The sequence below is a fragment of the Aquarana catesbeiana genome, linkage group LG08 (assembly GCF_042186555.1).
Source record: "Aquarana catesbeiana isolate 2022-GZ linkage group LG08, ASM4218655v1, whole genome shotgun sequence".
NCBI lineage: Eukaryota > Metazoa > Chordata > Amphibia > Anura > Ranidae > Aquarana > Aquarana catesbeiana.
In genome coordinates this window covers 286144212-286170041 of record NC_133331.1, presented here as the reverse complement: position 1 = coordinate 286170041, position 25830 = coordinate 286144212, and the positions used below count along the sequence as shown (strand labels likewise).

The following is a 25830-nucleotide window of genomic DNA, read 5'->3' as shown; positions in this document are numbered from 1 at the left end:
TACTCTCCACTGCCCTCTACAGCACCATCTATAGGAACTACATCTCCATTATGTTGTATAGGCAAATCTTTAACAAAAACAGCTTTTTCAGCCAACCAATGTTTCAAAGGTTTTGTGCTGACATCACTATCCTCTTCTTCATCCTCAGATGATCCTGACACTGCAAACTTGCGACCATGCAAAGGGGATTCCATTTCTGTGATAAACTTAAGCATTCCTGCTCCCTTCACAGACTCAGATGGATCATCTTGCTCCATAGCCTCCTGCTGCGGTGACAAGGGCACAGAACTTGCTTGACCCGATGACATACTGGCAAAACACCTGACTGTTGATCACCCGCAGCCTGTGTGCCAGAGCTTTCTCCACTTTCTGCAGGCATACTGATACTTGGCTCAGAATGTAAAGATTTTCCAGCGTGCTGGCCAGAAACAGTCCAAGCCCGAAGAAACTTTTTTGCTTTGCACTGAGATTTCTTTCTCGCACTCTGGTGATGCTTCTCCTCCACTGGACTCTATGGCCCCTCTGCGCATTGTACGGAAGCGATCCTCATTGCCATATTTCTCCTTGAAAGCTCCGCGGGTTTCTTTCAATGCAGCCACCAGCAGACTCTGCTTTTCCACTTTAGCCTCCAAAGCTATTAACTCAGGCCGCATCTGTCTTCTCTTAGAACTGTGAAGCCGGTCATTTGCAATTTTTTTATGTTTGAAGTCAAACTTCAACTTCGCCAGTACTTCCTCCTCCTTGGCAATTCTCGCAATCCTAGCACAAACCTTCTTTCTGTAGGCTGACAGGCTTTCGCCTTTAGCTGGGCCATTTCCCAGGTCCTCAAACACTGGTATGGGAGGATCAGTACTCTGGCCATCTGGGGGATCCTCCCCTGGGTCCACCCCAGATTCCTGCATCCACTCTGGGTATAGGGAGTAATCAAGCTCCCTGGATCAGTAGGCCTCTCTGGAGCTCAGGAGATCAGCAGTAGTGCAGCCACACCCTTTGCAGCTGTAACAGCTTCAACTCTTCTGGGAAGGCTGTCCACAAGGTTTAGCAGTGTGTCTATGGGAGTGTTTGACCATTCTTCCAGAAGAGTATTTGTGAGGCCAGGCACTGATGTTGGATGAGAAGGCCTGGCTCCCAGTCTCCACTTTAATGTGAAGGCCATTCAGGTTCCTCCACCCTAAACTTGCTCATCCATGTCTTTATGGACCTTGCTTTGTGGTCCAAATCATTTGGTGGAGGGGGGATTATGATGTGGGGTTGTTTTTCAGGGGTTGGGCTTGGCTCCTTAGTTCCAGTGAAGGGAACTCTGAAAACATCAGCATAACAAGACATGTTGGATAATTTCATACTCCCAACGTTGTGGGAACAGTGGGAAAAGTTGTTGCACTTGAAGTTTATTTGTATTGCATTTATCTGTAGAGGGGTTTCCACCATCCCTGCTAAGTAAAAAAATGTCTTATTCTCATTTTGATGTGTATTACATGTGGAATCACATATCACTGGAATTATTGCACTTGTAGTTAATCTGTATGGCAAATATATATAGGAGTGGTTTTCACCATCCCTGCTAAGTTTCATTTTTTATTTATTTTTTCAGTTTGATGTGTATTATATGTGACGTTACACATCACCGGTATTTTGGTAATATTCGTCACTGATCCGTGATCTGTACAGGTCAACCTCCGTGGATCGGCACACCCACGATCCGCGGAGCGCTCGGCGGCCTCGGCCATAGGAAAGGCTGCGGCTTCGGCCTAGCTCTGGAGCGGCGGCCATCTTGGTACACCCGGAGGCGGCCACTGTATCGTCAGGAAGTGACGTTTCGTCGCCGCCAACTTGCTACACCCCACACTCCTGCACAGTACTGTAATGAGAGAGCGAGAAGGGGGCAAGCGGACATCTTGGTACACCCACCGGAGTTTTAGATTTAAAAGCTATTTTCCACACAAAACTAAGCTTATATGCATAAATACAGTATTTGTAGATTGGACGGACTGTTTAGATGTTAAATTTTAAAAGCAGCAGCAAACCTGTTGACCTTACATGGTTGCTAATGTGACAGAACACCTCTGATTTTCACATTTAACGTTAAATGTGCCTAGCTGCTGAGTACAAGTGCCCATCCCTGCTTTCAGTGCACTGATTGGAAGCACTCATAGGCACTGATAGACAGCACTGATAGGAAGCACTAATAGGCACTGATAGACAGCACTGATAGCCAGTGGCGTAGCGTGGGGGGTGCAGGGGGTGCCGTGGCCCCGGGCGCGACATTTAGGGGGGCGCCAGTATGTGTCACTGGCTGCCTCCTCCTAATTTCTAATTCCTGTGTCCTCGGGCTCGCCATGTTAAGTGTCCGGCGCCCTGTGATTGGGCGTATGGGGGTCATGTGAGGCATAGGGCTGGCCTGTCCTCGATCGCTCCTGAAGTCCCGCCTCCACACATGACCCCCCATACGCCCAATCACAGGGCGCCGGACACTGAACATGGCAGCAGGCAGAGCGCAGGGGAGAGAAGAATATGAGCCACCGCTGTGTTCTCCTCCTCCCCTGGATCGATGCAGCCAGGATAAGAAGGTGAGTGAGACTCCCTCGTGAGAGTCTTGTTACTGGCCGGGGGGGCGAGAGAGACTGTAGGCAGGACAGTGTAGTATAGTGGTTAGTATAGTGGTCATTATAGTGTAGTTTAGTATGGAGGTCAGTGTAGTGTAGTGGTCAGTATGGGGGGCAGTGTAGTGGACAGTGTAGTGTAGTATAGTGGACAGTGTAGTATGGTGGTCAGTATAGTATAGTATAGTGGACAGTATAGTGGTTAGTGTAGTATAGTATAGTGGTTAGCATAGTGGTCAGTATAGTGTAGTTTAGTATGGAGGTCAGTGTAGTGTAGTATAGTGGTTAGTATGGTGGTTAGTGTAGTGGACAGTGTAGTATAGTGGTCAGTGTAGTATGGTGGTCAGTATAGTGGACAGTGTAGTATAGTGGACAGTGTAGTGTAGTATGGTGGACAGTGTAGTAAAGTGGTCAGTGTAGTGTAGTATGGTGGTCAGTATAGTGTAGTATAGTGGTCAGTATAGTGGTTATTGTAGTATAGTATAGTGGTCAGTATAGTATAGTGGTCAGTATAGTATAGTATGGAGGTCAGTGTAGTGTAGTGGACAGTGTAGTATGGTTGTCAGTATAGTGTAGTATGGTGGTCAGTATAGTGTAGTATGGTGGACAGCATAGTATAGTGGACAGTGTAGTATAGTGGACAGTGTAGTATGGTGGTCAGTATAGTGTAGTATGGTGGACAGTGTAGTATAGTGGTCAGTGTAGTGTAGTATAGTGGTCAGTATAGTGGTTAGTATAGTGTAGTTTAGTATGGAGGTCAGTGTAGTGTAGTGGACAGTGTAGTATAGTGGTCAGTGTAGTGTAGTATAGAGAACAGTGTAGTATGGTGGACAGTGTAGTATGGTGGTCAGTATAGTGTAGTAAAGTGGACAGTGTAGTATAGTGGTCAGTGTAGTGTAGTATAGTGGACAGTGTAGTATGGTGGTCAGTATAGTGTAGTAAAGTGGACAGTGTAGTATAGTGGTCAGTGTAGTGTAGTATAGTGGACAGTGTAGTATGGTGGTCAGTATAGTGTAGTATAGTGGACAGTGTAGTATGGTGGTCAGTATAGTGTAGTGTAGTGGACAGTATAGTGGACAGTGTAGTTTAGTGGTCAGTATAGTGTAGTATGGTGGTCAGTGTAGTGTAGTATAGTGGACAGTGTAGTATGGTGGTCAGTATAGTGTAGTATGGTGGTCAGTGTAGTGTAGTATAGTGGACAGTGCAGTATAGTGGCCAGTATAGTGTAGTATAGTGGACAGTGTAGTGTAGTATAGTGAACAGTGTAGTATGGTGGTCAGTATAGTGTAGTATAGTGGTCAGTGTAGTATAGTGGTCAGTGTAGTGAAGTATAGTGGACAGTGTAGTATGGTGGTCAGTATAGTGTAGTATAGTGGACAGTGTAGTATGGTGGTCAGTGTAGTGTAGTATAGTGGTCAGTGTAGTATAGTAGACAGTGTAGTATAGTATAGTGGACAGTGTAGTATGGTGGTCAGTATAGTGTAGTAAAGTGGACAGTGTAGTATAATGGTCAGTGTAGTGTAGTATAGTGGACAGTGTAGTATGGTGGTCAGTATAGTGTAGTATAGTGGACAGTGTAGTATGGTGGTCAGTATAGTGTAGTGTAGTGGACAGCATAGTGGACAGTGTAGTTTAGTGGTCAGTATAGTGTAGTATGGTGGTCAGTGTAGTGTAGTATAGTGGACAGTGTAGTATGGTGGTCAGTATAGTGTAGTATGGTGGTCAGTGTAGTGTAGTATAGTGGACAGTGCAGTATAGTGGCCAGTATAGTGTAGTATAGTGGACAGTGTAGTGTAGTATAGTGGACAGTGTAGTATGGTGGTCAGTATAGTGTAGTATAGTGGTCAGTGTAGTATAGTGGTCAGTGTAGTGAAGTATAGTGGACAGTGTAGTATGGTGGTCAGTATAGTGTAGTATAGTGGACAGTGTAGTATGGTGGTCAGTGTAGTGTAGTATAGTGGTCAGTGTAGTATAGTAGACAGTGTAGTATAGTGGTCAGTGTAGTGTAGTATAGTGGACAGTGTAGTATGGTGGTCAGTGTAGTGTAGTGTAGTATAGTGGACAGTGTAGTATGGTGGTCAGTATAGTGTAGTATAGTGGTCAGTGTAGTATAGTGGACAGTGTAGTATAGTGGTCAGTGTAGTGTAGTATAGTGGACAGTGTAGTATGGTGGTCAGTGTAGTGTAGTATAGTAGACAGTGTAGTATAGTGGTCAGTATAGTGGAGAGTGTAGTATGGTGGTTAGTGTAGTGTAGTATAGTGGACAGTGTAATATAGTGGTCAGTGTAGTATAGTGGTCAGTGTAGTGTAGTATAGTGGACAGTGTAGTATAGTGGTCAGTGTAGTATAGTGGTCAGTGTAGTGTAGTATAGTGGACAGTGTAGTATAGTGGTCAGTGTAGTGTAGTATAGTGGACAGTGTAGTATAGTGGACAGTGTAGTATGGTGGTCAGTGTAGTGTAGTATAGTGGACAGTGTAATATAGTGGACAGTGTAGTATAGTGGTCAGTGTAGTGTAGTATAGTGGACAGTGTAGTATAGTGGTCAGTGTAGTGTAGTATAGTGGACAGTGTAGTATAGTGGTCAGTATAGTGTAGTATAGTGGACAGTGTAGTATGGTGGTCAGTGTAGTGTAGTATAGTGGTCAGTATAGTGTAGTATAGTGGACAGTGTAGTGTTGTATAGCGGACAGTGTAGTATGGTGGTCAGTATAGTGTAGTATAGTGGACAGTGTAGTGGTCAGTGTAGTGGATAGTATAGTGGTCAGTGTAATATAGTGGACAGTATAGTATAGTGGTCAGTATAGTGGTCAGTGTAGTATAGTGGACAGTATAGTATAGTGGTCCGTGTAGTGGACAATGTAGTGTAGTGGACAGTGTAGTTCTCAGTGTAGTGGTCAGTATAGGAATCAGGTAGGTCAGTACTATTGTATTTGAAGGGACTCAGGGATAGCTAAAAGTCTGCAGGTCCGCAAATTACTTGCCTTGCCCCGGGTGCTGACAACCCACGCTACGCCACTGCTGATAGCCAGCACTGATTGGCGACACTGATTGGCAGCACTCATGGGCACTGATTGGCAGCACTGATTGGCAGCACTGATTGGCGACACTGATTGGCAGCACTCATGGGCACTGATTGGCAGCACTGATTGGCAGCACTGATAGGCACTGCATGGTGGCACTGATTGGCACTAATTGGCAGCACTGATTGGCACTGATAGGCAGCACTGACACTGATGGGCGGCACTGATGGGCACTGATATGCAGCACTGATAGGTGGCACTGATGGGCATTGATAGGCAGCACTGATAGGCTGCACCGATAGGCAGCACTGATGGGTACTGATTGTCACTGATAGATGGCACTGATAGGCAACACTGATTGGCAGAACTGATGGGCACAGATAGACAACACTGATGGGCACTGATAGGTGGCACTGATTGGAAGCACTGATAGGCAGCACTGATTGGCACTGATAGGCAGCAATGATTGGCACTGATAGGTGGCATTGGTTGGCACTAATAGACTTCACTAATTGGCAGCACAGGTGGGCACTGATAAGCAGCACTGATGGGCACTGATTTATGGCATTGGTTGGCACTGATAGGTGGCACTGATAGGCAGCACTGATGGGCACTCATTGCAGCACTGATGGGCACTGATTGTCAAAAATGATGGGTACTGATAGGCAGCACTGATGGGCACTGATAGACAGCACTGATGGGCACTGATAGGAAGCACTGATAGGTAGCACTGATTTCAAGCACTGTTGGGCACTGATTGGCACTGATAGGTGGCATTGGTTGGCACTGACTGGCAGCACTGATTGGCATTGACAGGTGGCATTGATTGTCTCTGATAGGTGGCATTGGTTGGCACTGACAGGTGGCACTGATGGGCACTGACATGTGGCACTGGTGGGCATTGATTGGCACTGACAGGTGGCACTGATGAGCAATGATTGGCACTGACAGGTGGCACTGGTGGGCACTGATGAGCACTGACATGTGGCACTGGTGGGCACTGATTGGCACTGAAAGGTGGCACTGATGGGCACCTTGTACCCACTAGTTTAAAGGGGCTTTCCACATTCCACAAAGCCCCCTGTCTGCAGCCCCCCACAACCCCAGCCTAGGGTTGTGTGGAAGAGGCCCTTGTGAATATGGGAACAAGGTGGTTGACATTTGGGGTGCCCGAGCCCCTTCTGCCCCCAAGCATCCACCCCCCTTTCATGGGCTAGCTTGCTGTGTGTTTGGCTAGGGGTTTGTTAGTGTTTGGGAGGGGCACAATATTTTTTTCGTTTGGGGTGGGATTTTTCACATGGGGATTGACCTTGTATGTATTTGTGGGGGGCAGGCTATTTTTTTTTTTTTTTAATCTTGCAGTTGCAATGTAGATTTGTAACTGTTCTCTAAAGCCTTACATCTTTGAAGCAGCATTTTGGATAAATGCTACAGATGCACCACTTTACAAGCAGACTAAGCTCTAGCTTTTCAGCAATTTAGCATTTTAAAGGCACTTCTCCTTGTTTCGTTTTTGGGGTTATCCAAATTGGTGACATTGATATATGTCCCTTAGGGTGGGCCCTGGGCCCCCTTACCCATTTAAAGGCCAATAACTAGAAGATAAGCCAGCCAAGTGGGGACTAGCAAAATTAACAATCAGTTTGCATACACTGCAATGGTATTTGTTGTATAACTTTTACCCATGTTAGGCTCTTTGTTTGCCCCCTTGGACTGGGGGTTGTTTGTCCCATCTGTAGTTTTGTAGCATGCTGGATGATGTGCTTAATTTTGGACAGGGGGTGGCTTATTTTGTGTTAGCTGCATTTGGGTTGGTCTGGGCATGCTCATGGACTTTGCATTTGTTCTTCTTTTTGTGTGTGAACAGCACTTGGATGTTTATGGGCATGCTCAGAGAGTGTGTTTTTTGGGTTAGTAATTTAAGGACATCCTTAACAGGTGTACCCACTTTGAAGTTCTGTCTCTACATTGAGTAAACTTGCATTTTGTGTGTTTCATGGACTGTGCATGTCTTTTCACTTGCCTCATTAGCATGCAAACCTATGTTATATAAAGCATGCAGATAGCATTCTTTACCTTACCCAGCAAAGAGGTGTGTGTGTCCTTATAGAGTTTGTAACACATGTCTTTTCTTTTTGTATTTTGTTTGTTATGTCTTTGCAAAACAGATGTGTTTTAGAGCAAGTTTTTTCTTTTACTTTGGTTTATTGTGTTTTTTTTGGCGGGGGGGGTATTTTTCCCCTGAAATATTTTTGATGTTGTAGATTGTTTCACTTTACACTTTCATTTAATTGTCTGTTCTGCACTATTTTGCAAAATCTTCCTCAAGATGTTGTGACTAATTGTTAAAATCCTTAATAGATGTCTATTTGTGGGCGCACTCCTGTTAATTTCCTTTGAAAAATGGTCAGACCTCAAAACCATATTCTGTTAGTGTCTCAAATTAACATACATGTGTCTGTTGCTTTCCTTGCTGTTTTCCAAGTCCTGTTTTGTTGACCAATAAAATTTCTAGCAAATTTTTATGTTTTATGTGTTTTGTTAATTTTCATGCAACAGATTTCCCAGCTGCAGCTTAACTAGGCTGAAAGATGTGATTTGTCTACAAGCTACTTTCCTGGTGCCTTCATGGTAGCACATGCATGGATTGTGCGTATGCTGCCATGGATAGTCACCAGGAAAGGAAAATTACAGAGTGGTAAGTATTCAATTTTCCATTATAGCATAGTGGTTCTCAGCCTCAGTCCTCAAGTATCCCAACAGGACATGTTTTGGGAATTTATCTTAGCTAAAATAGCTGTCCAAAATACAAAGCCATTGACTGTGATTTAAAGCACCTGGGCAAGATGAAGGAAAACCTGTAAACATGGCCTGTTGGGGGTACTTGAGGACAGGGTTGAGAAGCACTGATTTAGAGCACTGAGCTAAAATCTAGCTCAAGACAATCCTAATTGTCGGCATTTGAGGGAAACCAAGTGAGTGTTAGAACCCCTGCTTGTCTTTTTTAGGTTGGGCTTTGTGTCCCTTTTCTGAAAATTGGCTTCACTTCCTGTCACATAGCCAAACAGGAAGTGAGGGGAAAACCCTACCAATGTCTTTCGTTGGGGACATACAGGTCAATCTAACTAGTGTCCCCATTAGGCAAATTGCACTCTACCACTTTGTTGTGTACACCCCAAATTATTAGGTATTTTGGGGGTTTAATAAAGGCAAATCCACTCTGCAATACAAGTGTACTCGCTGTAAATCTGAGGGGAAGCACTGGTGATTTTATCATCTAATCATGTAGAAGCAAAGATGCTGTTTTTTATTTTCATTGCATGTCCCCCTCAGATCTCCAGCAACTGCACTTCCAAGTGCACTTGTAGTGCAAAGTGGATTTGCCTTTAGTAAAAAAAAACCCAAAGTCCAAGATACCTAATAATTTGGGGTGTACAGAACAAAATGCTAGAGTGTAATTTACCTAATGGGGAAACTATTTAGATTGACCTGTGTGTCCCCAAGGAAAGACAGTGGTAGGGTTTTACCCTCACTTCCTGTTTGGCTATGTGACAGAAAGTGAATAAATTTGAAGGAGAAAAAGGGAAAATTTTGGACGTGTCTTCACCCTATCAGGGGTGCAGACATCCCCAAAAACTGACAAGACTTCTAATCCCTCTGCACTCTATCCCCAAGCAAAAATAAGAAAGGATTTAATTTACCGTAGTTTAACTTTGCAAAGACACATTCCTAAGTTCAACTGTGATGCATGTCAATGGGCCATTTAGACCTTGTTTAATAGACAACACCAGTTGCCTTTCACTAGAAACATTTGTTAGTCCAGTCCTGGAAATCTGCCTCTGCTTTACTATTAATTTACATAAATATTGTGTTCCTGCAGCTAGATGCATTTATATTTGTGACCGCTGTGTATGTGAGATGCACCCGGAGGTATGTACCCATGGCACATATCTGGTTCCTGGAAGTGATGGCCAGCACACAGGAATGACATCACGCCCCTACAGGAAGTTGCTTGTACTGCTGTTAATTTCTTCCCACCACCATGCTCCGCTCACTGTTCTCTGAGGAAGAGATGATCCTTATTTTTTTTAACATGGGGTGGTGTTTGTGTGGGTCCCTAACACACATTCAGACATATTAGGGCCAATTTAGACAGGATCCGATTTACCTACCAGCATGTTTTTAGAGTGTGGGAGGAAACTCACTCAGGCACAGAGAGAACAACATGCAAACTCCAGGCAGATGGTGTCGTGGGTGGGATTTGAACCAGTGACCCTTTTTGCCGTAGTTTGAAGATTCCTGATCACTTTAGCATGTCATGAAAAAAGGTGGTTTTTCATGTGCCTTGTATAATGGCCAAGAAATATCCTTAGGAACATGGATTAGGGTCATGGCACATCTACATTCCAAATTTGGCACTTAAGATGCTCATGCACTATACAATCTGATTGGCCAATCTCTGTACAACTCGATATTTCGGCAAAATAGGTAATAGGAAGACGCACTTGAACAATTTATTCAAATTATAGGAAATCAAACAGGCTCTTGCACTAACTCTAATTTTTTGAAGATCTAAGTGATTGCAGTGTATGGTCACCCGTTCCTATGACAACGTCCAATAGGACGAAACGTACGTCGGAAGGCAGACGCCATCGTTTCTATCCCACTGTGAACGGGTGCATGCAGGCTGGCCGGCTGATTTATACTACATGCTGTTTTATTTGTTCTTTCTAGTAAGTGCGCTACTTTTACTTTTTTCAATAAACTGTTTAAGCGGATTCACACTATGGAGGATGTGTTTTTTATTCCCCTGGGTTCCCATTGCTGAGGTATTTGGCCTTGTTGTCGGTGAGTCCCGGGTGATCCTCCCTCTATGCTGAGACCGATGGTGGTGTCCCCACTGAGTGGATTTCTGGCATAAGCTTCATTACAGCTTACCTCTGGTAAACATATATCTGCATAGGTGGTGGATTCTTCTCACGAGATATCTCTACTCACTAAAGTCTTCAGTCACTGTTGGTGGAATTAATTACAATAAGGACTGTTGATATCTCACATAACTCTTAAAGTCACGGACTCTATCTTTTTTGTCACTCTTTATATTTATATTTATTTGCATCTAGTTTTTTAGCACATTTCTTAGATTATTCACTTATCACATATATATTGTGCTGACATTTGAGTTCAGAATTTAATATATTATGTTGACTATATCACATTATTTGTAATATTTGAGTATCCACTTAATACTTAATTTTTAGCGCGGTTCTTTTATAAATTGTTTTACTTATTTGATTCTTTTACCTGAGAATTAGAACTGCAGCTTGGGGGTGTAGGGAAGCGCAGTAATTCTTTATTTTTCTTTGGTAATAGGAAGACGCACTTGAACAATTTATTCAAATTATAGGAAATCAAACAGGCTCTTGCACTAACTCTAATTTTTTGAAGATCTAAGTGATTGCAGTGTATGGTCACCTTTAAAGATCAAGATCTGAAAATATTAGTTTATTGGGCTTAGAAACATTTCTCTTTTTTTTGTAATGTATTGAAAGATTTGGGTAAAAATAGAAAAAAAAACACATTTCAAAGATATATTAGAAGTGATAGGAATGAGATTAGCATGAAAAGGATTAATTACCTGAGAACACCTACTAATTGCCTAACAAGACACATCCAATGAGATGAAATTACCCAAATTTTATTGGGCGTGCGCTATTATCATGCGCTTCAAAGTGCGCCAGTGGTTAATGACTTTTCCGGCGCACCAATTAAGGTATGAACCGGCACAGAGCATTCGTCTTAGTAAATCGCCCCCATTATCTTTTTTACTTTTTGCTATAATAAATATCCCAATTTAAAAAAAAAAAGAAAAAAAATGTTTTCCTCAGTTTAGGCCGATATGTATTCTTCTACAAATTTTTGGTAAAAAAAAATCGCAATAAGTGTATATTGATTGGTTTGGACAAAAGTTATAGCGTCTACAAAATAGGGGATAGATTTATATCATTTTCATTATTTCTTTTTTTACTAGTAATGGTGGTGATCAGCGATTTTTATCGGGACTGTGATATTGCGGTGAACAGATCACTTTTAAAACATTTTTGAGACCAGTGACAATTATACAGCGATCAGTGCTATAAAAATGCACTGATTACTGTATAAATGACACTGACAGATAAGGGGTTAACACTAGGGGGCGATCAAGGGGTTAACTGTGTTCCCTAGGTGTGTTCTAACTGTGGGGGGATGGGACTGACTAGGAGGAGAAAGAGATCAATGTTCATACTTAGTATGAACACACGATCTGTCTCCTCTCCCCTGAGAGAACCTGTGTGTTTACACACACAGATCCCAGTTCTTGCTCTATCACGAGCGATCGCGGGTGTCCCCTGGTGATCAAAAGGTAAACAGACGTAAGGTAACGTAGTTTCTCCCAGGGGGGCCAACCTGCCACAGTACAACTTCAGCGGCTGGTTGGGAAGGGTTTAACAAATTTTTCTGAAAATTCGTAAATTTGAAAATTTGAAAATCTAAAAATTTGAAAATTCAAAAGTTAGAAAATTTAATTCCTCCTTTATTAAGGAATTATTAATTATTAATTTATCCTTAATTGTATTGTAACTGTACTGTCTGCCCTCATGTTGTAAACTGTTAGCGTTATATAAATCCTGTATAATAATAATAATAATGTACCTTTTATTATACTAATTCAATTAAAGCTGTTAACCATTGAAGACCATACACAAAAAGGAGGGGTTGGATGTAGGGGGTGACAAGTCTCATGGGGACATTTGGTTAGCCCCATGTCCTCAGCAGGAGGCAGCTGCTTTATATAAAAAATCTATTTACATTGATGTTGAGGTATAGTTCTGGAGGCCAGTTGGTGCTTTGTATTTTCTTTTTTTGTATTTTCTTTGTGTTTTTTTGTATCCAGTGTATTATCCTTGCTTTTTAAAAATCTCAAATTTAATTTCCTGTTTCTCCAACAAGATTTGATGATTGTGAGACGACATTACTGTGCTGTGATGATCTCTGCTCAGCTATCTCTACAAACCAAACTCTGAACACACTGGAGATAAGTTTTGTTATTGATGAGGAGATCTCAGAATCAGATGAAAGATTTTATATTGATGAGAAGATCTCAGAATCAGCTGGAAGAATTGAAGGTCTCCGACATCTGGGCTGCACTGTGGAAATCGGGTACCATCAATGATATGATAAATAATAACCATTATATAAGGAGTAACATCCATTCCATGAGAAGTAACATCAATTATATGCTAGTCATAGAGTGCCAAGAAGATTATAAGCTATTATCAGTTTAGAGTTTAATCGCGCTAAGCCTTCATACTGTACAATAAAGCTCCACTCTGGACAATCTTGAAGATAAATCCATTAAAGGTTTAATTCCCTATTATGCACCACACCAAATGAACCCCTTAAAATAGGTTCTTTTCCATGGTCTCTGTTTAGTATTACGATTTGTATTACATATTGTGTGCCTCTAGGTTTGTCCAAGTATCTTGTGTATGTTTCAGGGGAGGGTCATGTAAGATGCACCTCACCTGGCAGCAATTACAGTACATCCGTTCTTCACCGCACCTGGTAAATGGGAAATCCTGAACCCCAGATAAATTGATATCGAACAGCTCGTCTCCCGATGTTCATAAGTTTCTAGTTCCTCCACATAAAGGGGTCCCGGAAATATAAGAGGGACTTCCCCCTACGACTACCTTATCTCCAAGTAAATCACATTTTTATGGCAGCAGTAATGCAGGTCCAGACATGAATGTAGTTCTGATCCTTTAATTTAGCTTGGTAGGTTAGAAGGACAGAATGAGGTAGGATACTGAAAATCTTCAGAGGGGCTCTCACACTCCTTGGCTAGTAGTCACAGGGTGGGACTCGGCATCTGGGATCATCTGGCAGCTTCCTTTTGAGTGCAGCAGCTATAAAATGGGAGGTTCAGGTTTTCCTCTGTTCCAGGGTGATTCTAGTAGGACCTCTTAGGTCTGCATTACCTCTAGGCACACAGTCTTCTCATGGAGGGGATGTATTCTCTAGGGGCCTGGGGCCTTTCTCCAGGCACACAGCCCAACCACAGAATCTCTTCCCAGAGCGAGAGGTAGGGCTGGAAAAAGGCCCTTCTAGAACAGTGCCTCCCTGTTTTGTCAGAGCTGGGACATTGCACTGGGGACAAGCTTACCATGGGTTAGTAATCCCACCAGATGTGCTACCGGCACAAAACTAAAAATATACTAGTTTGCTGCAATCATGTAAGCCTACACAAAAATGGTAGAGTATCAATATAATATAAAGTGGATTGCGCTAACTACTGTGTATGATACCACTGCTAAAATATGCAAAAATAGAATATCTATCCTATGTAGCGTGCTTTTCTGTATCAATTAATATTGTGCCAAAAATATACTGTCCACTTAGTGTTTACTAGTGACAAAATAATATTCCAAAAAACTATTTAAAGTGCTAAAAAATGACAAAGATTAAAAAATGTGCAATGTGCCAATGTTACTTAGTGACCATCAAATATCACATATCAACATTCATATATAATACTTGCTGCATAAAATGTGCTCAGCATGTGCAAAAACACTACAGCCCACTAGATGTCCTCAGTGGGTAATTACTTCTGTGCAATGACGTAGGTGCTACCAAAAGCTATTTAAAAAATTATTACTAAACAATGTGCCAATATTACTAACAAAATATCACATATCAACATGCATATGTACTACATAGTGCAAAAAAATAATTATATGTCCTTGACATTTGCAGAAACACGACAGTACACTGGATGTCTTCAGTGAGTGATCACTTCTGTGCAATGACGTTCCTTTTCAGTATATTGTCCTCCTAATTCACCACTTATGGGGACTTCACCACCACCTCATGCAATAACTGCTGGATTTGCTTGGTGCCGGCTTAATGGCACCATAACATGTGAGTTTTACCATGTTTTTAACTTTTTTAATAAAATGAAATGACATACTATACCATGATGGCTATCCATATGTCTTTATGAGCACTGGACAGAGCAAGAGATACTAATACATTGCTTGGAAAGGCTGCTATTGGACCATCACAAACGGACTGGTTATCCTTAATGAACCAAAGGCGTTTATTCTTACTACATCTGGTGAGTGGCCATTGCATGAGGTGGTGGTGAAGTCCCCATAAGTGGTGAATTAGGAGCACAATATACTGAAAAGGAACGTCATTGCACAGAAGTGATCACTCACTGAAGACATCCAGTGTACTGTGGTGTTTCTGCAAATGTCAAGGACATATAATTATTTTTTTGCACTATGTAGTACATATGCATGTTGATATGTGATATTTTGTTAGTAATATTGGCACATTGTTTAGTAATAATTTTTTTAATAACTTTTGGTAGCACCTACATCATTGCACAGAAGTAATTACCCACTGAGGACATCTAGTGGGCTGTAGTGTTTTTGCACATGCTGAGCACATTTTTTGCAGCAAGTATTATATATGAATGTTGATATGTGATATTTGATGGTCACTAAGTAACATTGGCACATTGCACATTTTTTAATATTTGTCATTTTTTAGCACTTTAAATATTTTTTGGAATATGATTTTGTCACTAATAAACACTAAGTGGACAGTATATTTTTGACACAATATTAATTGATACAGAAAAGCACACTACATAGGATAGATATTCTATTTTTGCATATTTCAGCAGTGGTATCATACACAGTAGTTAGCGCAATCCACTTTTATATTATATTATCATGGGTTAGCCAGCTCATAGAACAAAGAGGACTCTCGGTATACACTCCTGATTCAGCACTCCAGACATTTCTAGTAGGGTTGTCCCGATACCACTTTTTTAGGACCGAGTACAAGTACCGATACTTTTTTTCAAGTACTCGCCGATGCCGATTACCGATACTTTTTTTTTAATGTCACGTGACATTTTTTTTTTTGCTATTTTTTTTTGGGGGGGGGGGGGTGAACGTTGTATGTGTGTGTGGTTTTTTTTTGTTTTCTTTTACAATTTTTATTTTTTACAATAATATTTTTTTATTATTTGTTTTTTTTTTTTTTTTCTTTTTTTAAATCAGCCCTGTTGGGGGGCTTTGGTGAGATATCAGGGGTCTTAACAGACCTCTGATATCTCCCCCTTGAAACAGAGAAAGAGACAGAGGATAGAGATTCCCCAGTCCCTTTCTCTGCAGCCTCAGCTGCACTGAGAATGAATGGAGAGAAGACAGCGGCTCCTCTCCATTCATAAACTGACACATCGTAATCACAGGAGATTACAATGTTTCAGTTATGTGAATGGACAGAGTCAGCTGACTCTATCCATACACAAAGGAAGGAGGGGGAGGACGGAGGAACTGAGGGGGAGAACGGAGGGAACAGATGAGAGAGGAATGCAGGGGACAGATAAGGATAGAGGAATGGAGGGGGAGAGATAAGGAGAGAGGAACGGAGGGGGAGTACGGAGGGGACAGATAAGGATAGAGGAATGCAGGGGACAGCGGAGAGGCACAGAGGAAAGGAGGGGGCACGGAGGAGGATGCAGTGACAGTCAGCGGTGAGCGATCACCGCTGTATGTCACTAAATCTGGTGAAAGCCGCTGGGGGAGAATCCTGTAACTCCCCCACGCGCCGATCACAGCTGTCCTCCAGGTATCGGGGGAAGCATCGGGAACATTTGCCCGAGTACAAGTACTTGGGCAAATGCTCGGTATCGGTGCCGATACCGATACTAGTATCGGTATCGGGACAACCCTAATTTCTAGTCTTCTCTTTTTGCTCCCTTTGGTCTGTTAAGTATACAAATGAAAGTGATTTGCTCTTGATAAGTACAAAAAATACCTGTAAATCTTGTCAGAAATGTATTGTAGTCCTGTGTCCAATGCTCAGTTCCTGTGCTATCTCAGGAGAGTAATGAGCCCTTCCAGTCCCTATCCTGGGACTACAGAATAACAACCTCTTTATGTTGTGGAGATGGGAGAGTGGGTGTCAAGAGAAACCTGGGCAGGACTGACAACACCCAGTCCATGTTGTCAGCCCAGAACAGGACTTGGGACCTGAGTGCATTTTTGGAAGATCACCAGGTGTATTTCTGTACTTGTAGAATTACTTTCCATAGATAAAATAGGCAAAGTGTGCAAATGTTACACAGATGTACTGCATGTTTTTTTTTTTTGTTTTTTTCATATGGCCCTGACCTACACTTCAGTTGCAAGTGAAGGAATATATAAATTGTCTGCAGAATATTTACTGGGATCCTACATCCTATTCACCAGAGATAATTCTCATCTTCAGAATGTCATGAAATCTGTATTCTTTTAGGGTATTTTTTTATTTTAAAAACAGTCAAAAGCCACAAGGTACTAAGTCAGGGGAATACGGTGGTTGGTCAAGTTCTGGAATGGATTTCTAGGGCAGAAACTCATGAACACTTAAAGTGGTTGTAAACCTTGTGTTTTATTTCATCTTAATACATCCTATGCATTAAGGTGAAAAAACACCTGGCAGTGACCGGCCCCCCAGCCCCCCGTTTTACTTACCTGAGCCCTGGAACTTCACTCGGTGCCCGGGGTTCTCGGCTCTTGATTGGATAGATTTATAGCAGTGCAGCCATTGGCTCCTGCTGCTGTCAATCAAATCCAATGATGCGGGCACCCGGGGGACGGGGCCCAGTCATACATTCGGCGGCTATGGATGCTGAATATTGGACTCGGGAGTGCGCCCGCAAGGAAACCCCCCCCGGCAGAGCGCTTCACCTAGGGGGTTATCTGATGTGGGGAGGAGCCGTGAGAGCAGCCGAGGGACCCCAGAAGACGGTGTTTGGGGCCACTCTGTGCAAAGTGAGATGCACAGTGGAGGTAAGTATGACATGTTTGTTATTTTTTTTAATAATCAAAGCTTTACAATCACTTTAACTCATCATGTGCAGGAGCATTGTCGTGGTGGACTACTTGTGGAGGAGTGTCATGGTGGAGCACTGTCATGGCGGAGGAGTGTCATGGTGGAGCACTGTCATGGCCCACTTGTCAGGCCAGAGTTCCGGTCTTTTCCTCCAAACATATTCCTGTAATCTTTTCATTTTCCACATTTGCATCTGTCCTTTGTGCTTTTGGCTGCCCACGTCTTGTGTCATCTTCCTGCCCCTCCTTAAACCATCTATGCCATTCAAAAACACTTGATTTCTTTATGGAATGTTCTCCATAAGCCTGTTGTAAACAGAGCTAAAGTTTCACTTGCACTTTTACCAGTTTTCACACAAAATTTGATTTATATCCACTACTCCAGATTCCTGTCACTCATTTTCTGCCAACATTGTACCGCACACACGTGTCACACCAGGAGAGTACAAGTTAGAACATGTCAGAAAATGCTCGATCAGGATTGGCTGTGTGACTCACCACCATAGTGCTACACCACGACCATTCCAAGAATTAAATTGTCACCTCTCATATTACTATACAATTCCAAGATATACTGTTGCTGACTATCTGTTGTGTCAAGACAAGAAGTTGTACCACAATCATTTATAGACCTTCAGAAATGCAAGTCTGACATTTCCGATGAGTGATGAATCTGATGGGTATTTGTGTGTAATTTTATGTGCGGCTTTTGGAGTATTATTATTGTTTTGTCAGGACATTGCCCTTTGTAATGACATCAGACAAGAAGGTGGAGTGGTAATCTAGGTGGCTCAGAGGAGAGAAGGTGTAGGGATGGGCAGACTGACTTCAGCAAATAAATGGCAGGGACTGTTTGTTGTGGAATTCAGACAAGACCACTTGTCTTATGGTGAATGAGAAAGACGTTTTATTGGAACATACTGTACATGTGTAGGGACCTTCTCCACAGGAGGATGCCCAAAAAGTGTTATTTCTATTTTTATATAAATCATTTATGTGTATTTATACAGTGTAGAAAGCACATACAGGATTGGCCAACAGTAGACATTAGACATCAGCATAACTAATTGGAATAGATTGCCAGTATGGGATGCCACACTATAGATAGACAACAACCAAAGTACAGGATAACTTTAACACATGATACCAGATGGTCATGGTAGTAAAACATTGCAAGTATCCTGGTTTATTGTTATTATTATTATTCCAGATTTATATATCGTCAACAGTGTGCGCAGCGCTTTACAATATAAAGAGGGACAGTACAATTACAATATAGTTCAATACAGAAGGAGTAGGAGGGCCCTGATCATGGAGCTTACAATCTAAAGGGAGGGGGAGGTGGTACAAAAGGTAATAGCTGCGGGGGGATGATCTGATGGAAGTGACTTAAGTACAGTTTTTAGGTGGAGGTGGGGTTGGCTTCCCTGAATAAATGAGTTTTCAGGGATCGCCTAAAGGCAGACAGGGTAGGAGCTGACCAGACACACTGGGGTAGGGAGTTCCAGGGGATGGGAGAGATTCTAGAAAAGTCCTGGAGGCAAATATAGGAGAAGATAACAAAGGAGCTAGAGAGCAGGAGGTCTTGGGAGGAGCAGAGAGGATGATTTGGGCGACATCTGCAGATAAGGTTGGTGATGTAGCTGGGGGTGATGTTGTGGATGACTTTGTGGTTAGTATTATGAATTTTGGAATAGTGGAATGAAGTGAAGAGATTGGCAGAGAGGGGCAGCAGTCATGGATTGGTTAGTAAGGTGTATAAGTCTAGCAGCAGCATTCATAATAGACTGAAGGGGGATAGCCTGTATAATGGTAGCCAGTGAAAAGGGAGTTGCAGTAGTCAAGGTGGGATATAACCAAGCCATGGATAAGTTGTTTTGTTGTGTCGCTATTCAGGAAGGGGCGAATTCTGGAAATGTTGCGGAGGTTAAGGTGGTAAGATTTAGCCAGTGATTAGTTGTGGGGCCCAAAGGAGAAATCAGAGTCGAGGATTACACCCAGCACCCTGGCATGTGTGAAGGGACCAATGGCTGTGTTGTTGATCTCAATGGTAAAGTCATGGGGGGAGGGGATCGGGGAGGAGGAAATATTACAAGCTTAGTTTTAGAAAGATTGAGTTTGAGTTTATTTTATCTCGAAAGGTCTTATAGAGTTCATGACACAAGAGTGAAATGTTGATTGACTCAGGTATGTGTTATATTTTAATAATCAGGTTCATTTCTTTATCTGTAACAGAACGAGATATCCTGCTCTTTATTTTCCTGATGAGTTTATTAAAGAAAGTTATGTTGAAATTAAATACAGAAGACCAAGTTTACACATGGGACCTTGTTGATCCATCTACAGATATGAAGGTAATGCAACGTACTACTGCAGATTGTAATAATAGTATGTTCAGACTTCAATTAATTCAGCCTATTAATAAAACAGTTTTGGATGTGGGGTGCTGCACATCACATCAATGAAGTATACAGGGTGTGTGTAGTATGCCCAGTTCTTCTGCCTCACTCCCTCACATGTGCCGCCAATACCCACCTGTCAGTGGACGTGTTAGTGCACACACCCAATCACAGACTTACCTCCAGCTATCTCTATAGGGAGACTCATCCAAAACGTAGCTGGCTAGACACACACAGGCAGATGCAAATCTCGCATACATTCTGGTGTACTCTGATGGTTATGTGGTAGTCAGTATTAAAGTGGAGGGCCACCCAGAAAAAAAAATTACACCAAAAATTATAAAAAATAAATTAAAAAAAAACATTTGAAAAAAAAAATGATTAAACTTACCTAAACCCTTGTTGCTAGGCAGTCTTCCTAATCTGCCTCTTCCTTTTCCGCGGCGTTTTCTGCTCCTCGGTGAGCGGCCCCGTTGTCTTCTGGGAACTGTGTGTGTTCCCAGAACACCACGGGGCCATTCACAGAGCGCTGTGCCACTCGCGCATGCGCAGTAGCAAACTGGCAGTAAGCCGCAAGGCTCCACTGCCTGTTTCCCTTACCTAGGATGGCGGTGCCGGGACCCGAGAGCCGAGGGACGGGTCAGCCTCGGGCGGCCGACATCGCGGGCACCCAGGACAGGTAAGTACTTATTTAAAGTCAGCAGCTACAGTGTTTGTAGCTGCTGACTTTTAATTTTTTTTTGTACGGCCAGAATCCCGCTTTAAATACACAATATACAGTGTTAATAAATAAATCAGTGCTGACATAATCCACTCTTCAAGTGAATGTGCATATCAAAATGACAAAGGAATCCACCATGAAAAAATGAATTAAAAAATTCAACCCATGCCCAAACCAATACAAAGTCCAATGGAGTGTTGTCTAAAAAATTTCCTCCTACAAGTACTTCTTCCCATGTGCTTGAGTTAGTTACAGGGGGTATATAAAAAAAATCACCCCCCTTTAAAATAATGAAGACAGATACAGTTTTTGTTTTATCCAGCTGTATTTTCTAGTGCACTTTATAAAATCCAAGTGAAAGATATAACACCAACATGTCAGAAAAAAAAAATTCAAAAATAAAATCACTGAGTTGAAAAAAGGATCACCCTCCTTGTGTCAGTATTTTGTTGGACCACATTTTGCTTTAATTGCAGCCTTAAAGTGGAGGGCCACCCTAAAATAAAAAAGTGCATGAAAAATCCTAAAAAAAAATTAAAATTAAAAAAAAAAAATTTAAACTTACCTAAACCCTTAGTTGCTAGGCAGTCTTCCTAATCTGCCTCTTCCTATTCCGTGGCGTGTCCTGCTCCTTGGTGAGCGGCCCCGTTGCCTTCTGGGAACTGTGTGTGTTCCCAGAAAACCACGGGGCCATTCACAGAGCGCCGCGCCGCTCGCACATGCGCAGTAGGAAACTGGCAGAGAAGCCACAAGGCTCCACTGCCTGTTTCCCTTACTTAGGATGGCGGTGCCAGGACCCGAGAGCGGAGGGACGGGTCGGCCTCGGGCGGCTGACATCGCGGGCACCCAGGACAGGTAAGTCTACTTATTTAAAGTCAGCAGCTACAGTGTTTGTAGCTGTTGACTTTAAAAAACAATTTTCGCTGGCCGGAATCCCGCTTTAAGTCTGTTGGGATTAGGGATGAGCTGAACACCTCCCCGGTTCGGTTTGCATCAGAACATTCGAACGGACCAAAAGTTTGCGCAAACTTTCGAACCCCGTTAAAGTCTATGGGACTCGAACATGAGAAATCAAAAGTGCGAATTTTAAAGGCTAATATGCAAGTTATTGTCCTTAATAGGGTTTGGCAAAAAAAGTTTTAAAAACTGACGTTTTTTCGGGAGCAGTGATTTTAATGATGCTTAAAGTGAAAAAATAAAAGTGAAATATTCCTTTAAATATCATACCTGGGGGTGTCTATAGTATGCCTGTAAAGTGGCGCGTGTTTCCCGTGTTTAGAACAGTCCCTGCACAAAATTACATTTCTAAAGGAAAAAAAGTAATTTAAAACTGCTTGCAGCTTTAATGTCATGTCTGGTCCCGACAATATGGATGAAAATCATTGAGAAACCCCCCAGCCCATTACCAGCCCCTTTGGGTTTTGTATGGATATTAAGGGGAACCCCGCACCCAAATTAAAAAAAGGAAAGGCGTGGGGCCCCCAGGCCCTATATACTCTGAACAGCAGTATAAAGGCGGTGCAAACAAGACAGGGACTGTAGGTTTGTTCTTAGGTAGAATCTGTTTATAATTTTGAACTGGTACATTTTTTACGTGTAGCTCCAGCCAAAAAATCTATTTTTAAGCTTTTTGGAAAACATAGGGAAGGATTATTACCCCTGTAACATTTTTTTTTGCTGTCTGTGCACCTGTTCAGAAGATTTCACCTCACTTTCTGTCCCAATGACAATTGGATTTTGAAAATTTGGGGTTTTTAGTGAAACAAGGAACTCTTATAGGAGAGAATTTCCCTTCCTAGGGGTAGATTTCCTCTTACTTCCTGTTGTCTCCTTCCGTTTGCAATTAGGAGTTGTTTGTAAGTTGGATGTTTGAAAGTAGGGGCCTGCCCTATATACTCAGCAGAAATTTGGGCCTTAGGTGTTGGTGTTGCCACAACACTGTAAGCCCTCACAGTTACTCTTGGTGGGCGCAGGAACGGGCCCTGCTGTGAAATATTAGATCAAGAATTGTAATTACATGCCCCTATTAAACGGGCTGAAAAATTGGGCCTAAGGCACTGGTGCTGGTGCCACAACACTGCAACCCCTCAGAGATACTCTTATTGGAGCGCAGGAATGAGCCCTGCTGCAAAGTATTGCATCAAAAAATTGTAATTACACGCCCCTGTTAAACAGGGGCAGAAAAATTGGGCCTTAGCCACTGGTGGCGGTTCCCAGAACCAAAAATGTTCTTACAATCTATCAGCGTGAACATTGAGGAGGAAGAGGATAGTCACTCAGCATAACAGGATAGTCACTCAGCATCAGCATAGGCAGTCTTGAAGGGATCTCACATTTAAAAAAAAATATTCGGTTACATCAGCATCAGGTGCTTGGTAGCTGGTGATCCAAGACTGATTCATTTTTATAAAGGTCAGCCGATCGACCGTTACGGTGGACAGGCGCACCCTGTGATCAGTTACAAAGCCTCCAGCAGCACTGAATGTGCGTTCCGAAAGAACGCTGGATGCAGGACAGGCCAGTAGCTCAATTGCATACTGTGCAAGCTCTGGCCAGTGATCCATCCTCAAGACCCAGTAACCCAGAGGATTTTCAGTGGGAAAGGTGTCCAAGTCTGATCTTGCACCTAGGTATTCCTGCACCATGTGAATCAGACGCTGGTGGTGGTTGCCGGAACCGATCATACCTTGGGGCTGTGGACTAAAAAATTGTCTGAACGCATTGGTCAGACGGCCACCTTCTCCACCGCTCCTTCTTTGACTGACCGAAGCATCAGCAACACGTTGTCCATGAGGACCAGGAAATTGTAACCTCCCAAACTCTGGAAACACTTTGCACAAACCTTTCTGCAAGGCCTTAGGATCCCCCCAGGTCACTAGAACTAGTGTCCCCAGTGGAAGATTGCCCCTCTATTACTGTTCTGGTGACAGTCCAAAATGTGGGATTTTTTTTTATTTCATTTCAATGATAATAGTAAACGGGACAAATAGAGAGGGTGAATCTCCCTAACAGGTGCACAGAGAGCAATAAAAACCTAATAGGTGTTCTAATCTATCTCCACTGTATCTAAAATGAAAAATAAAGTTTTGCCTTTAGTTATACTTTAAGTCATAACTGGGGTGAATCCCAAAAACAGCAACGGCCATTTTCTAGGCTAATAGGAAGGGGAATTGCACAGAGGCTGGACACTACCCTGGGGAAAAAACTCCCAGGAGATGTCCCATGATGTAAAACCATCAATCACGTTGTCCAGCGATGCAGATCTTCATCAATCACAATCAATGACCTCGCAGACCGACAGACAAGAGCGATCCAGTCACTACACTCACTGCGACTGACATCTCTGGTCCCTGCTGCTAAATATCTGGTCAATGTCTTTGCCTTAAAATGTACAGTATGTCAGCCAACTATCCCTGCCTCTTTGTTTATATGACTGCGGATTCCCGGCCAGCAAATAAATGGGGCCATAAAATCAGATCAGACCAGATCACTGGTTGCTAAGAACGCGGTAGGTGCCAGCACCTGCTGCTTCCTTAACAACCATCGATGGTGAAATTGATGGTGAAAGCTCATCCCTAGCTGTAACTTTCCCCATTGACCACACAAAACATCAGATACACAGATCCATATCTGGCAATGAGATCTGTCCCAGACTATAATAAGGTCCACACACTGGTACTTATTCATCTGCAACCTGACTCCGTCAGCCAACTTCTGCACTACAGAAAACTCAGGATGCAGTCTCCCACAGCATAGCAGTGATTTACAACCTAAGTTATAGGCACAGATAATATAATACAACTACACACACTACAATCTCATCAGATACACACAATACAGACAACAGTCTGGAACACACAGACCATACTCCCCACATCAATAGTACCCCTCAGATATGAGTATGCTTTGTACCTACCAGAACAAGTAGACCCATAAAAAGACTCACATATTAATACCTCCCCCATATCTTACCAAAAAAACTAGCATCTTCCATGTTGAGCAACCTCATTTTGTGCCATCAGGTTTTTACAGAAGGTTTTATGATTGTGTGCTTCACAGGATGGAAATTATGGATTATTATTTTTTCTTTTACAGAGTTTGAAGATTGAAATACACAATTCTGACTCAAAAAAGGCCAAGTGAGAGTTTACACCGAATCTGTGCCAACCTGCCATTCAGACGCATTGGATGGTGTTCAATGATGAATACAGGGGACCCAAACCACCCCTTGCTGTGTGGACATGCAGATAAAAAACTTTTGGCCTTTCCATGACCAATTTACTGTACAAAATTTTATATTGTAAATTTACCTTCTTGACACTTTATTGCTAGAATGTCATTTTCTAAACTATCTTTTCCCTGGCTGGATCAAAAAATGTTTCTGCATATTAGGCCCAGACCTCTGGCTGGGTTAGGATGGAGCCTCGTACCATATGTATGCTAAACTTTAGGCGCAATGAAAGACAGACACAAAGTAACAGTGTTATATTGTATATATTTGGTTTAATTCATCTGAAGATCAAAGGGATGAGCTTCAGTCTACATATGATGTCAGTTAAAGCAACCTGACGAGTAAAAAAAAAGTAAATACAATTTGTCCCTATTTAACCTATTTTTAGCCCTTAGTTTGCCATAATCAGACCCCATTTTACTCCTTCTCCCTAGGCTATTATTTTTATGCTGATTTTTTGTCTATCTCTATATTTCTAACAAATAATATTTAGTTTTTTTATTGTAAAAAGACCTAAAAATAAAAAAAAAATACATTTTTAAATAATGTTGCAATACTTTGTATTAAAATCATAATTATCATCACCATCATTTTATATAGGACAAATTATAGAATAAAATTTAGACTTTATCTACAGCAAAATTTTTATTTTATTCTTTTAGTTTTTTTAAGAACACTGATCAAAGTAGAAAAAAAATGCATTATTTGTTTTGTTATATTCTCTGTTTATAGATTGCCTTGCCTGTCCTAAACAAAAACATATACAGTGGGTATAGAAAAGAATCACCCCCTTTAAAATAATCACATGTTGTTACTTTGCAGCCTAAAATGAAGACAGAGTTTTTGTTTTATCCAGCTGTATTTACTAGTGCAACGTATAACATCCAAGTGAAAGATATAACACCAACATGTCATGAAAAAATAA

General features: G+C 42.1%; 1 protein-coding gene across 8 annotated transcripts in view; it reads left to right on the top strand.

Annotated features, from left to right (window-relative positions):
- LOC141106560 (NACHT, LRR and PYD domains-containing protein 3-like) overlaps nucleotides 1-25547 on the top strand; it is a 196570-nt gene extending 171023 nt beyond the window's left edge. For all 8 annotated transcript variants that reach the window (XM_073597428.1, XM_073597426.1, XM_073597425.1 and 5 more), the window contains 3 exons: nucleotides 12612-12821; nucleotides 19790-19908; nucleotides 24770-25547. In XM_073597428.1, the coding sequence (XP_073453529.1) occupies nucleotides 12612-12821; nucleotides 19790-19889 (310 nt within the window). In that variant the 3' untranslated portion in view covers nucleotides 19890-19908; nucleotides 24770-25547. The remainder of the gene's footprint in view (nucleotides 1-12611; nucleotides 12822-19789; nucleotides 19909-24769) is intronic.
- Nucleotides 25548-25830: the final 283 nt, after the last annotated feature.